Below are 17,756 nucleotides of genomic sequence, written 5' to 3'. Positions count from 1 at the left end.
GAGTTTGCAGCAAAGAAAGTAAAGGTTTCTTTTTAAGAAAATGATGCCAAACCTGGGGTCACAGATGAGTTGTTGCTCTAAGACCTGGCTCCCTATGGCTTCCAGGGGATGGGCTATATCGGGGGAATCATTAATCACGGTGACTAAGGGAGTTAGGCTCATGGTCTCTATTGATTGGTTGGTGCTGGGGTGGGAGGTCCTGATATCAGCCACGGCAATACTCTGTTGGGTTTCACGTGGGTGTGGTCAGTGAGGCCAGTCTGCTTTTCTGGGTCTGGAGCTGAAACACAACCAATGCCTACATATTATATTTAGCTTGACTAAAACTCAATTTCTGTGGTCAACAGATCTGAGGCTTTGTTCAGAGGATTATTTGATACTGACCAAAACCTTATTGTCCTGAAGTCTTGATGATTAAGGGACTGATTGTGCAAGGGAGAGGGAAGTGGCTGAGGCAGGGTGCTCCTAGGATGGACAAGGCCAGTTTGGACCAAAAGGAAAGAAGGAGAAAATTCCGGATGAAAGAAATGAAGTTTCTGTGCAGTGTTTCTGCTCAGTTACAGCTGCGGGATGATCTTTCCTGTCTCTGCTGATCCCACAGACAGACAGGAAGTTCTGATGTGGGCACGCTCAGCTCTGCTGCTGGCAGCAACAACCAGACCCCAGGATTTCAGGACACAACCCTGGCATTTGTTACCTTGAAAACTGCTCACAACTATGTTATTGGTTCCTTGAATTTCAACTTTCCAAAGAGGCTGAAGTGAAAGAACTTCCTACCTTTTGTGTTTCTCTTTATCCTTTGCATGAGTTCTATACAAATACCATTCATTGTCTACTGAATAGCCAGTCTTCCCTTCTTTCTTAAAAATTGTCTCTTCAATTTTTAGCTAGATACATTGCCACATTGCTTTAAAGGTAAACAAAACTACATTTCCAGCCTCCCTTGCAGCACAGTTCTGTTCTGGTCATTGAGCTGTAAGTGAGATACCCCATGCAGCTTCCAGTAAGTGTCTTTAACGAGACAGAACAGGGCCTTCTTTGCCGCTTGCTCCTGACGAGATGAAGGAGTAAATGTGTGGTGTAGAAAATAATTTGTCTAGTCTTTGGGCTGGGTTCCTGGCATCCAGCTTCAGGAATTTCCTGGCTGATAGGTCCATCTTTGTTGTGCTAATAAGATAACTCCTTGCGGTTCTTACTCCTGAGGGATACCTGCCTTGGAGGCTCCCCGCCAGGATGCAGCCCAGGAGTTTGTGGACAGCCACCTCAAGCCTGGGAGGATGGTGGTGGTCATGAAGCCCACCTGCCCCTTCAAAAAAGAGTCATTGGTATTTGTGGATATCACAGTCACCAGGAACACAGAGAGGGTTCAAGATTATTTGCAACACCTCACAAAGCCAGAGAGTACCTTGAATCTTTGTCAGTAAGGAGTGTATAGGTGGATACAGTGATCTAGTAGAGATGGATAGACGTGGGGAACTGATGGTGCAGCTAATAGAAAAGGGAGCTCTGCAGCCGTAATTACAGACCCAGGCTGATGTCTCCCTTGAGAGCTGGATGGCACTGGACGGTGGCAACACTTCTGGTGGATGGATCTGGAGCGACCTTTACACAGCAACTGATTACTTAATCTTCTGAAATATCTAAACCAAAAAATGGGAGCATTCTCAGCAAAAACAGGCTTTTCTTCTTTCAACGCTATTGAAAGTGGAGCCACCTGCCACAAACCACAGGTCTAAGATGGTGGATGGACATCTTGGGTTTCTTCCGGATTGGCCCTTGGGTTTCAATAGACCAGCAGTTCTCAACCTGTGGGTCGCCACCCTTTTGGCGGTCGAATGACCCTTTCACAGGGGTCGCCTAAGATGATCCTGCATATCAGATATTTACATTACGATTCATAACAGTAGCAACATGACAGTTATGAAGTAGCAACGAAAATAATGTTATGGTTGGGTCACAACATGAGGAACTGTATTTAAAGGGCCAGAAGGTTGAGAACCACTGCAATAGACCGTGACAAGTTATGGCTCAGGATTCCCTCATTGACCCAAAAAAGTCCTTTCTCTTTTACACGTGGTTCTTACTATTGTTTGTGTGCCAGGATTCCTACCGCTAAGCCAGTGTTTCCCAACCAGTTTATCCCAGGCTCCCTAGGATGAATTGATAGTTAATTTTAAGCTACTGACCAAAAATTATTTTGTGGAGTTTGAATTTATAGTTTGTATTTTGAAATCAATAGGTATTTTGAATGTGCTTTTCCAAACTCCATGTGTCTCCCCCATCCTATCTTAATCACTGCTCTGAACTTGTGTTCTTAACCTTGACAACTCACGGAGGTCATAGGAAATGCTCAACAATTCTGGGAAGGGTCTGAGGGCCGATGTGAGAAGTGCCACATGAAATGTTAAGCAAAGTGGGTCTTTACTTGGTCTGCAGGGCTCAGAGGTACATGTGCAGGTGCTGTGATCATGTGGCAACACTGTTTTGTGAGATGATCGCCCAGGTACTCCTGCACAAGTGTGTATGAATTTGTTTAGATGATGAACAAAAGTTAAATTTAAAACATTATCATAAAAATCTTACAACCCCCCCTCCCAAGAATGTCTGTGAAAGTAGCTCTATTTGAGAAACACTGTCTTACGTGATTTTATCACCTTTTATTCCACACTCTATGAAAACTTTAGAATCCCTTATTATGAAGTTTGTTCTAGAATTACAAGATTAACTTAACTTCCTTTTGCAGTCTCTAGGGTGAAAGGTTAATATATTTTGGTAATAAAAAGCAGTCATAGATGACTACTTTTTTTGTCCAATTCTCTTCTAGGTTCTCAAGTCCTTAAGGAATGATATTAGTGTGAACACATCAATTTGAAACTTTATTCATGTTTGTCCCCTGCCATTATAAATAAAGGTACATGCTATTCACTGAAGGGGAGAAAAAAGGTAACTCCTTGTGAGCCTCTAAATAGCTTTATTTTAGTGTGGAGGTGGAGCATGGGGACGTTTAGATGTGGGAATGAGAAGGGGGCTGGAAGTGGGGCTGGAGATTGAGCTCAATTGTGTGGCCAATGATTTACTTTATCATGCCTACGTAGTTAAACCCCAATAAAGATTCGGACATTGGAGTTCAGAGGAGTCTCCTAGTTGGTGAACATACTGATATGCTGGGAGGGTGACCTGCCCCAATTCTATGAGGAGGGCATGAAAGCTCTGTGGCCCCTCTCAGACCTCACCCTGTGTGTATCCTTTGTAATAAAACTGTAATCATAAGTAGAGTGCTTTCTGAGTTCTGTGAGTCATCTTAGTTAATTATTGAACAAATCTGTGAGAGCCCCCACATTTATAGTGGACAGAAGTGCAAGTGGCCGGGGATCACCTGAGACTTACGGCTGGCGTCTGAAGTAAGAGCAGCTTCGTGGGAAACTCTGCCCTCAACCTGTGGCCCCTGTGCTGAATGGGTGGTTAGTGTCAGAGTTGAATTGTAGTTCACTCAGTGTTAGACCAGATGGTTAGAGCTGTTGCTGCCAACTTGGATCATGAGCCAGAGAATGAAGTCTGGCAATGCAGAAGGTAGTCATCTGGACCCTTCTAGGCTGTGCAGCCACCTTACCAACTCTGCACTCTCTACCTTCAGATGCTACGCTTTAACTTCACAGCTTTTGGCCACCACAATCAGACTCACTCAGGTTAATGTGAATTTATCAAAGAATTACGCATGGCTTTAAAAATGGGTGCTTGTTCTGTCTTATAAGGAGCAGGCCGTAGGTTAAGACCCATAAGGTTCCTGGTAAGTTTAGAGACTGAGTAGCTGGTCAGTCTGGCTTAAGAGGTGTTTGTTCATCTCCCACCCACTGCCTGGTGAATTGGTCCCCCCACGTTTCCAGCTTCTACAGCTGTCCCTGATTGCTTATTGTCCCTGGGAACTCCATGCTACACTTTTCTGTCATGGCTTCAGCCTATTCTTGGTTCAGCTTTCTCGTGGCTTTGATGGGGCTCAGGCTTGTTAGCCTTCTAATCTCGCTACATCACTTTCACATTCTGGAGAGAAGTGAGGTTGGTTAGTTGTATTCTTTTTAGTGTGCACAGACCTTTCCTTTCAGTCAGACTATAGAATAGCTGCCCTAGCATCAGATGCCATCCCACACTTGGTGTATCTGTTAGCTATTGCTGTGTAACAATAACCACAAAATTAGCATCTTAAAACCACACACATTTCTTTTTTGTTTTTAAATATATACTTCTTTATTGGTATTAGAGAGGAAGGGAGAAGGAGAGAGAGATAGAAACATCAATGATGAGAGAGAATCATTGATCGGCTGCCTCCTGCACACCCCCACTGGGGATTGAGCCCGAAACCCAGGCATGTGCCCTTGGCCGGAATCGAACCTGGGACCCTTCAGTCCACAGGCCGACACTTATCCACTGAGCCAAGCCGGCTAGGGCAACACACACATTTCTTATCTCACAATATCTGTGTTCAGGAGTTCAGGCCTATCTTAGCTCAGTCCTCTGCCCAGGTATCACAGGCTGTAGTTAAGGTGTCAGCTAGACTAGGTTTTCCTCTGGAAGTTCAACTATGAAAGAATCAGCTTCCAAGCTCACTCAGATTGTTGGCAGAATTCATTTCTTTGATGTGTAAAACTTAGGGTCCAGCCTCTTGCAGGTGTTTAGCCGGAGGTCACCCTAACTCGTGGAGGTTTCTTGTAGTTCCTACAGGCCACCTGCAGTCCTTACCAAGTGAGCCATACAGCTGCTTCGTCAGGCCAAGCAGAAGCGTCTCTAGTCTGGCAGCAAGACCGTCTTATGTAATATAACATGGTCCAGGCAGTGACAGCCCATCATTTTTGCCACAATCTATTGCAGCCGTGGGCAAACTACGGCCCGCGGGCCGGAGCCCGTTTGAAATGAATAAAACTAAAAAAAAAAAAAAGACCGTACCCTTTTATGTAATGATGTTTACTTTGAATTTATATTAGTTCACACAAACACTCCATCCATGCTTTTGTTCTGGCCCTCCGGTCCAGTTTAAGAACCCATTGTGGCCCTTGAGTCAAAAAGTTTGCCCACCCCTGGTCTATTGGTTAGATAAAATCACAGGTCCTTCCTACATTCAAGGAAAAGGAATTATACAAAGGCAGGAACACCAGGAGAGGAATCATGGGAGGTCATCCTAGGGTCTGTTGCCACAACTAGCATATGTACATTTGGGATAGGGACAGTGGGACAGAATGTGGTGCTTGAAGGAGACAGATGCTGAGTTGGTCCTGGGTAATAAACAGATGAAGGTTATAAACACAGCAGATGTAAGCAAGTTCAAAAGTTTCATATCCTTTATATGTGTCGCTCATTTAACTGATACAATCAGATTGAGGTAAGTAACGGTATTGTCATTTTATGAATAAGTGATCAGGAAGAGACTAGTATTTCCCTGGCTAGGGAGTTGGCCAAGGCAGGTGTTTGGACTTAAAAAAACCACAAAAGGCCGAACCGGTTTGGCTCAGTGGATAGAGCGTCGGCCTAGGGACTAAGGGTCCCGGGTTCGATTCCGGTCAAGGGCATGTACCTTGGTTGCGGGCACATCCCCAGTAGGGGGCGTGCAGGAGGCAGCTGATCAATCTCTCTCATAGATGTTTCTAACTCTCTATCCCTCTCCCTTACTCTCTGTAAAAAATCAATAAAATATATTAAAAAAAAAAAAAAAAAAAAAAAAAAAAAAAAAAACCACAAAAGTTATTTGCTTTTCTCTAGGGAACCAACCAGATATGGTGCCTTTGCTCAATACATCCAAACTATCTTGTGTGAACATCATTTTCTTCAAAAATCCAAAATACTAATAAGCCCCTGAAACTGGCTGGAAACTTGAATACTTGAAAAGCAAGAAAGGTTCAGCATGGCTAGGACACAAGGAGGCTGTCTTCAGAACACCAAGTTCAAGGGATGGGAATTCTAAATCCTAGCAACGCAACCGTGGATGAAACATCGATCTTCCTGCAAGTGGGAGGGCCTGAGACTTGGGTGAATACAGCAGCAGAGACTGTCTCTAGTAACTGAGGTAAACTCAGATTTTGTCCATGTACTATGCTGTGCTTGTCATCATACTCAGTAACTTAGTGAATCCTTCCTGTTGATGGGAGATATAAACAGAGTAATGGTGTAACATACTGAAGAAGTTCCATGGAAGTATCCTGCAGGTTGTGGAAAGGAATTCAAGGAAGGTTTCTTAGAAAATGTAATTTTCTTTTGTGGACCCTGAGAAAGAAGATACCTACTAAGAAGGGCTCCTGGTGACAAACTAGGCTCAAATTTAAAAAAAAAAAAAAAAAAAAAAAAGGCCAGCCATTCCCACACTGGGCCTGTCATGCACACTGCACTTCCGGGAAAAGCCTGCACTAAAGGGACCACCTGCTTCTGTGCTCAGCTGCCTGTCTGCCACCTGAGCCTATAAAGGGCTTTCTATATCCTATTTCAACCAATAGGACTGAGGCTTTCCCCACCCAATTGGAGCTACATCACTGACCAATCACAGCAGCTCATTTCTAACCAACCATACAGTGCTTTTTGGATCAAACTGTTAGGATTTGGAATCCTCACTTGCGTGAGGATGGACCAATCAGGGGCCAGGGGCAGAGACTCTGTCTCTATAATTTGGTCCCTCTGACCTCTCCAAACATTGGATCTCTAAGCCTGCTCCGCTCTGGCTCAGAGCGTACACAGTCTTTTCACTGAAGACTATGACTCCCTGGCGTGGTGAGGCAAACCAGCCCCAAGGAGAGCAGATCAGACAGCACGGAGCAGAGCTCTCTAGCTGGAGAGGGGCCTGGCCCCAGGGTGGCCTCACAGCTGTGCTGTATCACATTGACCTGTTTTACACTAGTTTCCTTCTTCACTGCACCCCAAATTGGGGATTCCTTTTGGCATTGAATTGGCACTAACGACCATTGCTTGACACTTTCTAGGTAGGCATTGTGGAATTGGAAGCACTCTACCAGGTGACTGCTGAAGGCTGAGGTCTAGAAAAGGCACTTCAGGCTTGGGCAAAACCCTGGAGCCAAACTGTGGAGAATTGGTGGAACTATTGTTGAGATCCAATGTTTGGAGAGGTCAGAGAAACTAAATTATTAAGGCTTTGAATATTGGGATTCAAAATTTGGAATATATTCTAAATTAGAGTATCGTGGATGAAAAGGACTCAGATTAATGCTTTAGAAAAACTCTGTGGAGAGCAGATTGTGGGTAGGAAGAGAATGAGTAGAGGCAGCACTCCTGTAATCCACACAAGCAATAATGAAAGTGTGACCCAAGCCCTACCTGGTTTGGCTCAGTGGATAGAGTGTCAACCTAAGGACCAAAGGGTCCCAGGTTTGATTCAGGTCAAGGGCACATGCCTGGGGTTACGGGCTTGATCCCCAGCAGGGGGTGTGCAGGAGGCAGCCGATCAATGATTCTCTCTCATCATTGATGTTTCTATCTCTCTTTTCCTCTCCCTTCCTCTCTGAAATCAATAAAAGTATATTTTTTAAAAAAACAAAAAAGAAAAGAAAGTGTGACCCAAGGCTTATGGAAGGGATGGAAAGCGGGTAGAGAGGTACATATGGTGAGTCTGGAAGATGAAAGAGTAGAAACAAGATAAAACTAAAGGCAGAAAGAATGGTGATGCCATTAACCAAATCCAGAAATCACGAGGAGTAGAGATGAAGCAAATTAATAAAGGTGATTGATATGTTAAATTTCAGGAGCTTGTAAGACACATGTATTGATTGGTGCAGCAGGTGGAACTGTAGGTGTAAAACTCACTACCATGTAGGTAAAATTTTGAATTATTTTCAAGAACAATATTTGGAACCGAGAGTGCATTTAACCAGTTAGGAAGATAGTCCAGCCTTGTAAAAGAGGGCTGGGAAGGCCACAGTTTTTGTGAAGAAGGTATAGTGGAGATTGACAGGGATAAGAGGAGAACCAGGAAAGGGGTGGCTACAGAGGCCGAGGGGAGAGGTTTTAAGCAGGATTATCATAAGCTGGACAATAAGAAGTGGAGCAAGGCACCTGCGAGTTTGGGGGCGCATTTAAAGAAGGGTGGCAGAAACAGAACCCATCAAGGGTGGAGCCTGCCTAAGGAGAGGAGGCTAAAGTGTGTTACAGCAGTTATTTCAGAAGAAACGTGAGAAGGGAAGAAGGTGCGAGAGGGGAAAAGGCCTGAGGAAGGAGGCAGGACGCTGAGACTCATCCCGGCGGCGCGTGCGGGTGGGTAGGAAGCGGGGACAAAGCTCCAGCCTCCCCTTCCACCCAGGAAGGCGGGCCGTCCTGGTTATTGCCAGCCCCCAGCTGTGCCCCGGCAGCTCGGGCGCAGACCTTCCCACGGGATAAACGCCCACCTGCACCCCCCTCACCGCCCCACAAAACAGTGCCATCCCCCTGCGCTTCCCCGGAATCGGGAAAGACAGCAGGCGCAGCGCCGAGCCGGTGCCGGAAGCGCTGTCGGAGCCGGCGGCTTCTACCCGGCACTGAGTCCCGATCGGCGCTGCGGTCCGTGGCCTCCGGTGGCGGCGTCCAGTGCCACTAGCAGCGCGGGGAAGGCAGCCTCTTCGGGAACCCCCCGGCCCCTTCTCCGCTGCGGCAGGACTCCCTCACCCGGTTCCCGCGCCGCTCTCCCCTGGGGAACGAGAAAGCTAGCGCCCTCGGCAGAAGCAAAAGGGCGGGACCCACTCTTCTTAACGCGCAAAGGGAAGGGCCAGAACCACCCTGAACCTCGAGGAGGGCCTTGTGCCTCTGCTGAACCTCCCGGAGGCCCCGCCCATGCCCGCCTCCCAGCGCCGGGGACTACATTTCCCGCTGGCCTTCGCGGCCCTGTGGGGCAGACCCGCCCTCTCTCCCGCTCACACTGGCGGTGACTGGCTCCCCGGAGGAGGGCGGGGCCTGCCCCAGCCAATAGATGAGGGGCTCGTTACGGCGGCGGAAGCAGCGGCGCTGGGCTAAGTGGTGGGGGACAGAGTGCTTGCGCCCCGGCGGCGGCGGGGGCGGCGGCTGCAGCGGAGGGTCCGGAGCCGAGGACGTGGGCCCCCGAGCTGCGAGCGCACGGGAACGAGCTCGAGGCGGCGCGGCGACCACTCGGTGCAGCGCCCAAGTAATGGCGGGACGGGCGCCCGGGAATGGAGGGGCGAAGGGGGGAGGAGACGAGGGGGCGGGGCGGTCGAGTCGGGCTGCAACGTCCGTCCCGCTGCGCGTCCCCGGGGAAGGGCAGCAGTGCCGTGTCCCCAGTGGCTCGGACCCAGGCTGTGTGGCGAGCTGGGCTCGGCGGGCGGACCCGGCGTCCTGCAGCCAGAAGGGGAGAGAGAGGCGCTGCGTTGCTTCGGGTGGGCCTGGGCCTTGGCGGGGAAGCGAGCGGCTGGCGGGCGGGCAGGCAGCCTGGGAGTTTGGCTCCCGGAGCAGTTTAAAGTGACTCTCCACATCCGGGCCCTGCGCCCGCCGCTTTTAGACCCCGGCGGAGGCGAGGCCTCCGGCTCTCCGCCCCCCGCTTCGGAGCGCCGGTCTTCCCCTGTTATTGGCTCCGCCTCGCAGGGCTGGGACGGCCACGGCCAGGCTCGCGCCTGATTGGCTGGCAGTCGGCGGGAGGGCGGGAGGGACCGGAACGCGCAGGGTGCGGCGGATTGGTGCCAGCCTCGGTGACGCGCCGTCGGGGGCCAATGGACTGGCAGGGGTGTTGGGGGCGGGTACGGGGAGAGGGCCGGAACCCTGGCGGCCCGGAGCGGCCCGGGCTGAGCGAGCGGAGGGGCTGGACGTCCTCGGGGCCGAAGCGCACTCCGTGGAGTCCGGTCAGCGGCTCGGAGCTTAGCGCTGCCGCCGAGATGGGCCCTCCGCGGCCCCCCCAGCCCGGCGAGATGCAGGCGGGGGCGGCGGGCGGCGGCCGCAGGTAGAGACCCATGGCTGTCCTGGGGCTCCCGGACGCCCGCTCCCGCTCCACGTAGCCTCGGAGGCCCGCGGTGTCTGGAAACTGTTCTCCCGTCTCAGCGGGGGGGCTTGGGGCTGGGAGTGGGCTGAGGGCGAATAGGGATGTCCATAGAGCTGGGCTTGGAGGAAAAGGGGGTGCATTTTAGAGAAGGCGTGAAGGTCTCCGGTCCCTCTGGCTGTGAGGGGGTCTGTGAAAGCGAGCAGAGGAAACCCGGTCAGGGAGCCTGTGCAGAAGAAAGCTCTTGGGAATTTCTCTCGGATCAGGTCCTACTGCGAGGCTTCTGGTTCTTAGGACAGGGCATCTCCCCTCCGACTCCTGCTGCTCCCCTTGCTTGTGAGGGTTACAGATGCACACCTGCTGTGTTAACGTGTTGTGGCTGTTGTGCAGGATTCAGTGTTGATGTTTTAGTGTGGCAACCCTAAAAAATATTTGTGGAGGGCCAGTATCCCCCAACACCGTGTTAAACTTACGTACATCCAAAATTACAGAATTCAGTTCATTTCCGCACTGTATATTGATCACAAGTAATTGTTATAGATGAATAATGCTGCAGTAATTGTTTCTGAGGGGAGATATAGATACTAAAGATACTTTAATTTTTCATTATAGATTCTAATCTCAGAATCCAGTAATAACCATATGACTGTATGCACTGCAGGTGGAAATGAGTTCTCAACAGTTTCCTCGGTTAGGAACTCCTTCCACTGGGCTAAGCCAGGCTCCTTCGCAGATCGCCAGCAGTGGTTCTGCAGGACTGATAAACCCAGCAGCTACAGGTGAGACCTGTGATATTCTATATTGCTTCTGCTTTAAGAATATTATCAGTTTTCTCATTAAAAATTAGCAAATTTCTTCTGGGATTTTAGTAAAGACTAGGTTATCAAATTTAAAGAAAGGATATGTTACAATTCTAATTTAAATTTAAGCAAGTCTTTTTTTCCCCCTGTTTTAATCACATCATTCATGTACTAGTGTATACATGAAAGTTATAGTAAAGCATGCCTGTGTTAACGTAAAAAAACCATTGAAACCTGTAAAGAATTTTTGTGAGTTTATTTGAGCCAAACTGTCGACATATGCCAGGAAGCAGAACCTCAACGAATTGAGATAGTGCTCCGGAGAATGGTGGGGTTACATCCGTATTTATACATTGCAATCAAAGGAGGAACATAGGTGGGTTACATGAAATTCATTGGTGACAGATTAAGGAGGAGGGATAAGCAAAGCAGGGAACACCCTGGGATTGGATAAAAAGTAAAATGATGGACACACACTTAGGTGGGTGCAGGAACAATTAACATGATGATGAAGGAATTTGTGGTATCTGTCCTGGCGCCCAGCACATTTGGTTGTGCCCCAGGGGCTCCAGATACAGGGAAGTCACAAGTTACCCAGACATTTCAAGGGTATGTTATCATAGATGCGAAAAGACAGATAGGCTCAGTTAAGGTAAAGGTTGACCTTGTCAGTGAAGATACTGGCCTAGGACGTAACTGCCCACCATAACTGCTTTTAGTTAAAGTTTAATTTCAGACCATCCTTTGTGGTGACTTTAGGTCTCCGAGTTTGCAAGCCCGCCATGCAGGACTCTCCTGAGCCTGTCAGGTCAGCATGTGGCCCCTTTCGTCCACACCTGCAAGAACTATTTATTTTTTATTTTTTTATTGTTTTATTGCTTAAAGTATTACAAAAAATATTACATATGTCTCCTTTTTCTTTCCCGCTCTTGACAATCCCCTGGCCTCCCCTACCCCCAAGGAACTATTTTTTTTTTTTAAATAATTTTTTTTTTTATTTTTATTGATTTTTTACAGAGAGGAAGGGAGAGAGATAGAGAGTTAGAAACATCGATGAGAGAGACATCGATCAGCTGCCTCCTGCACATCCCCCACTGGGGATGTGCCCGCAACCCAGGTACATGCCCTTGACCGGAATCGAACCCGGGACCTTTCAGTCCGCAGGCCGACGCTCTATCCACTGAGCCAAACCGGTTTCGGCCCAAGGAACTATTTTTATAGATGTATTGATGCCTTCTCATTTACCTAAGGCCCAGAGATATGGTAATAAGAGCCCAAAGGTGGGTCAGGCATAGGCCTTGTTTTAGAGGTCAGAGATGCTGCTAAACATTCTACAATATGCAGGACAGTCCCCCACAGCAAAGAATTCAGTTGAATTAACAGTGCTGAAGATGAAGAACTCCAAATAGTCTCATTCTCTTTAGATATCAAGTAAAAAGATGGTGCTGCAAAGGGAAATGAAGCTCTTTTTCTGTTTATTTTTCTTTGCTACCTGATTGCTATGTTCTTTATCATGGTAAATGGTACCACTGTCTACTCATTGCTCAAACTAGGAACTCAGGCATCATCTTTAATTGCTCTGTCTTTGTCTCTTGCCTATGAGCTCTGGCCTTTTGTCTGTTTCAGCCTCGTTTTCCATTGCTTGGCTTCCCTCTGCCAACTTAGTTTTTGTTACAAATTTATTTTAGTTCTGTTTATTCTTGAAGTAACTTTAAGCAACTCTATGCCTCCTGCATAATAGTATCTATCACATTTTCTGAACTCATGATAACAAATTCTAGGCTTTCTTGACCTTGAGAATTTGAACATTCTGTTCCTTTTGCCACAATCTTGCTTCTTCCTTTCCATGCTTATTTGTCTGGCTAATTCCTGTTCTTGAGGTTTTAAGTCAGATGTCACTTTCTCTAGGAAGCCTTTGCTGACTCCCATGATCCACAACAATTGATTTAGGATCATGTCTGTCTCCTGCATTTTTCCTAACCAGTGTAGGGCACAAAGTAGTAGTTATTGTAGAGCAACTGAAAAGTGCCTTACTCCTTCAATATTTTTACACTATTTTGTCTTTGGTATAAGTTCACAACAGAATAATTTAAAAGAGCATAGCTAAGAATATTTTTGAACATCTCTTCTTTACACGGAATAATATTGCTCATTTTAAAAGCTGTCAGCAATAATTGCACTCAGATTTTGTTGAGAAGAAAATCATTGACTCAGACCAAAGTTGTCTATAATTTCAAAGTTCAGACATATAGATTACAACAATTCTCTATTGCTTCAAGATTCTTTTCTGGTAAAAAATAAACTGAAATTGAGAACTCCAGATGTCTGGAAGGAAATGATGAATGGTTCCAAAAAGAGCTTAATGGAAGATGGTCAGTACATTATATCTTTTTTTAAAAATATATTTTTATTGATTTCAGAGAAGGAGGGAGAGATGGAAACATCAGTGATGAGAGAGAATCATTGATCGGCTGCCTCCTGTATGCCCCACACTAGGGATCGAACCCATAATCTGGGAATATGCCCCCCAACCTGAAATCAAACCGTGACCTCCTGGTTCATAGGTCGATGCTCAACCATCAAGCCACGCTGGCCGGGCAGTACATTATATCTTAATGAAATTGTCAACAATCAAAGTCTTCCTGAACAAATAGATTTGGGGGAAAGTTATGAAATTGTCCATTTCCCTTAAAATTTTAATTAGGGGAAAAAATCTGTCTAGACAGTGGGGAAGGTTAAAAATTGATAATGAGAGACAGAAGTAAAACTGCTTTTATTCACAAACAACATGATCGTGTATGCAAAAATTCCTAAAGAATGTTTGTAACAAGCTGTTAGAACTAATAAATGAAATTAGTAATGGTTTCAGGATAAATGTTTAATATACAAAAATCAATTCTAGCCAAAACTGGTTTGGCTCAGTGGATAGAGTGTCCGCCTGCGGACTGAAGGGTCCCAGGTTCGATTCCGGTCAAGGGCATGTACCTTGGTTGCAGGCACATCCCCAGTAGGGAGTGTGCAGGAGGCAGCTGATCGATGTTTCTCTCTCATTGATGTTTCTAATTCTCTATCCCTCTCCCTTCCTCTCTGTAAAAAATCAATAAAAATATATTTTTTAAAAAATCAATTCTATTTACTAGCAATGAACAATGAAATTTTTTAAATGTCAGTTACAGTGGTATAAAAAAAAAGCCCACAGAAAAGTTAGGGACATGCTAACAAAATATGTGTAAGACCTAAGATTAGAAAGATACGTAAAACGTTGCTGAGAGAAATTAAAGATCTAGATAAATGTAAAGATCTGTCATGTTCGTGGATTGGAAAACTCAGTATTTTTTTTAATAGTATGTTTTTTGGGGGCGGCGGGGGGGAAACATCGATTGGAGGCTGTCTCCTACAATGTCTGTCCCTCCCGCCCCCAAGATCAAGCTAGCAACCTTTCGGTGCGTGGGACAACCAACTGAGCCACACCAGCAAGGGTGGAAAACTCAGGATTTTATTTTTTTCGTTAATCCTCACCCGAGGATATTTTTTTCATTGATTTTTAGAGAGAGTAGAAAAGAGCAGGAGAGACAGAAACATCTATGTGAGTGAGACACTTCCGATTGGTTGCCTCCCACATGTGCCCTGACCAGGGCCGGGAATCAAGCTGCAACCGGTAAGTGCCCTTGGCTGGAATTGAACCCAGGACCCTTCAGTCCACAGGCTGACCCTCTATCCACTGAGCCAAACTGGCTAGGGCAGAAAACTCAGTATTTCTAAGGGATCACTTCTATCAGAGGGATCTATAGATTCAAAGAAATTCTAATCAAAATTTCATCAGGCTCAGTGTAAAATGTAAAATTTGTGTGGAAACCTAAGGACCTAAAATAAAATAGGCAAAGCAGTTTTGACTAAAAAGAGAAATTTGGAGGATTCTGCTACCTTACTAAGACTTGTTATAGCTACACTAATCAAGACAGTGTAGTTTTGGCATAAAGATAGAAATATGTATCATTGGAACAAAGTAGAAATAAATCCACAAATAGTGGTCACTTAATTTTTAACAAAAGTACATAGGTAATTCAATAGGGAAGTGATAAAAAAAAAATAGGGAAGTGATAGTTTTTTTCAACAAAATAATGCCAGAACACCAAAATACACATGGAAAAAAATGAACCTTGACCTTTACCTTCACCATACAGAAAAGATAACACCAAATGTGTCGTCATGAATCTAATATAAAACTTAAATTTTCTAAAACAAAACATTAGAGAAACTGTTTGCAACCTTAGAGTAAGCAAAAATGGCCCTACATCACAAAAAAAAACAAAACACTGTATAAAGAAGGAACTAATACCTTACAAATGACTGCTTGTCAAGACACTGTTAATAAAATAAAACGGTAAGCCACAGATTGAGAGAAAATTTGCAATAAATGTATCTACAAAGGACTTATATTCTAAATTCATAAAGAACTCTTGTAACTCAATAGTAAAAAGACAAGCATCCTGATTGTTTTTTTAATGGGCAAATATTTGAATAGAAACTTTACCAAAGACTCTTTTTTAATGTCAAATAAGCACATAAAAGATACTCAGCAGAATTAACCCTCAGGGCAGTGCAAATTAAAACCCCAGTGGGAAACACGACCATCCACTGAAGTCACTAAAATGAAAAGACCACCAGTACCAAGCTCTGATGTGTCTACGGAGCAAGTAGAACTCATACATTGTTGGTAGAAATGCAAACAATCTAGCCACTTTAGGAAACAGTTTGTATCTTATAAAATTACATAAACACACATTTGCTATACAACCCAGCAGTCCCATTCATAGGTATTTACCCAAGACAAGTGAAAACATATCATACATACAAAGACTTACCCTTCAATGTTTATCAAAGCGTTACTCATAACTAGAGGCTTAGTGCACGGATTCATGCACTGGTGGGGTCCCTTGGCCTTGCCTGCAGGGATTGGGCTGACACCGGCCCCATGCACGGGCTTGTCCAGGGTGTGTCCGGCTCGTGTCCAGCCTGTCTCGCCCAGTCCCAATCAGAGCCAGCCGGCTGGGGAGGGACTGCAGGAGGTTGGCTGACTGGGGAGAGACTGTAGGAGGGCTCCAGGGTGTGTCCAACCTGTCTTTCCCAGTCCCAATCTGCCAGACCCCAGCAGCAAGCTAATCTACCAGTTGGAGCGCCTGCCCCCTGGTGGTCAGTGCACGTCACAGCGACTGGTTGACTGGTCAGACACTTAGCATATTAGGCTTTTATTATATGGAATAGCCAAAAACTGGAAACAACCCAAATTTTCTCACCTGGTGACTAGATAAGCAAAGTTTGCTTTACCCATTTAATGGAATACTAAGCAATAAAAAGAAATAAACTTACTGGTATACACAACATGAATGAGCCTCAAAAACATAATAGAAAATCTAGACACAAGGGACCATGTCTTGTATGATTTCTGTTTATATGAAATTCCAGAAAAGACAAAGCTGTAGTGATAGAAAACACATCAGTGGCTTTTAACCCTTTGAGTGCCAACCAATATCCTAGGAACTATGCTAAAATTGCCAAGGCATTTTTGCTGGTTTTATAGCAGTTTAGGAAAAAAAATTATGAATTGCAAGTAAATGAAGTTACATATTCAATATCTTCCACAAAATCATCATCTTCACAGCAAGAATTGACATTTAGCAATATCATCATCACTAATAAAAGCAGACTTAGAACTGGACACTGCAGGAGGAGCGCAATCGCACTCCCTGGCACTCTAGGGGTTAAGGAATAAATGGGAGGAAGAGAATTCCCTGCAAAGGGCCATGGTTGAACTTGTTAGAGTGATGGGAAATGTTCTATATCATGATTATGGTCTGTTCCAGTAATATGTACTCTTGTAAAAATGTACCTAATTTTAAACAAGGAATTAGTGGATTTTATGTGTGAATTGTACTTCACTAAGGCTGATTTAAAAAATGGGGAAAAAGTCTGGCTGGTGTGGCTCAGTGATTGAGTGTCAACCCATGAACCAAGAAGTCACTGGTTCTGTTCCTGGTCAGGGCACATGCCCAGGTTGCAGGCTTGATCCCCTATAGGGGGCATGCAGGAGGCAGCCAATTGATGATGTTTCTATCTATCCCTCTCCCTCTCTCTCTCTCTCAAAAAATCAGTAAAAACATTAAAAAATTGAAAAAAGATATAAGCATATCCTTCACAAAGGAAGATATATATGAATGGCTTGTGATCACATAAAAATTAAACATTACTAATCGCCATAGAAATGCTCCAAAACCACAGTGAAATACCCACTGCATGTCCAGTAAAATGTCTGTATCAAGAATTGGTAAGGATGAGAGCACACTGCTGGTGGGAACAAAATAGCAACTGGTCAACCAGTAGACTTTCTGCCCCCTGATGGTCAGTGCACATCATAGCGAGTGGTTGAGAGGCCTTAGCATATCATTAGCATATTATGCTTTGATTGGTTGGATGGACGACTGGACACTTAGCGTATTAGGCTTTTATTATATAGGATAGGATTGCACTTTAGTAAAGTTCTAAAAATCAAAATTTAGAAAAATCTGAATGATCTGGGGAAAGTCAATATATGGCAAAATATTAAATATATATCCATCTTTTCATCTAACACTTGTACTTTTGGAAAATTTTTCCTAAAATGATTGAATAAAGACTCAAAGTACATATGTAGCCCAGCCAGTGTGGCTCAGCGGTTGAGCATCCACCCACGAACCAAGAGTTCTATTCCCGGTCAGTACATAAACCTGGTTTCGGGCTAGATCCCTAGTGTGGGTGTGCAAACAGGCAGCCAATCAATGATTCTCTCATCATTGATGTTTGTATCTCCCTTTCCCTCTCCGTTCCTCTCTGAAATCAATAAAAATATATTTTTAAAAGTACATATGTATATTCATCCCAGAGATTTGTTAACAGCAAAAATTTGGAAATAACACAACCCATCATTGATATAATGGTTAAAAAAGCTATAGCAAATGTATATAATGGAATTCCAT

General features: G+C 45.2%; 1 protein-coding gene across 6 annotated transcripts in view; it reads left to right on the top strand.

Annotated features, from left to right (window-relative positions):
- The window catches only part of SAP130 (Sin3A associated protein 130), a 123,165-nt gene that overhangs the window by 17,839 nt on the left and 87,570 nt on the right, over positions 1-17,756 (top strand). For 2 of the 6 annotated variants that reach the window (XM_070423217.1, XM_070423213.1), the window contains exons 1-2: positions 8,996-9,121; positions 10,605-10,722. In XM_070423217.1, coding sequence (XP_070279318.1) covers positions 10,611-10,722 — 112 coding nt within the window. In that variant the 5' untranslated portion in view covers positions 8,996-9,121; positions 10,605-10,610. Of the gene's footprint in view, positions 1-8,991; positions 9,122-9,801; positions 9,908-10,597; positions 10,723-17,756 lie in introns of those variants that run through there. The other 4 variants (XM_070423216.1, XM_070423219.1, XM_070423214.1 and 1 more) reach the window with 4 other exon arrangements.

The sequence above is a fragment of the Myotis yumanensis genome, unplaced genomic scaffold (assembly GCF_028538775.1).
Source record: "Myotis yumanensis isolate MYYU_CA2020_CCGP unplaced genomic scaffold, mMyoYum1.0.hap1 SCAF_8, whole genome shotgun sequence".
Classification (NCBI taxonomy): Eukaryota; Metazoa; Chordata; class Mammalia; order Chiroptera; family Vespertilionidae; genus Myotis; species Myotis yumanensis.
The sequence above is the reverse complement of the archived record's forward strand: the minus strand, read 5'-3'. Positions and strand labels throughout refer to the sequence as shown.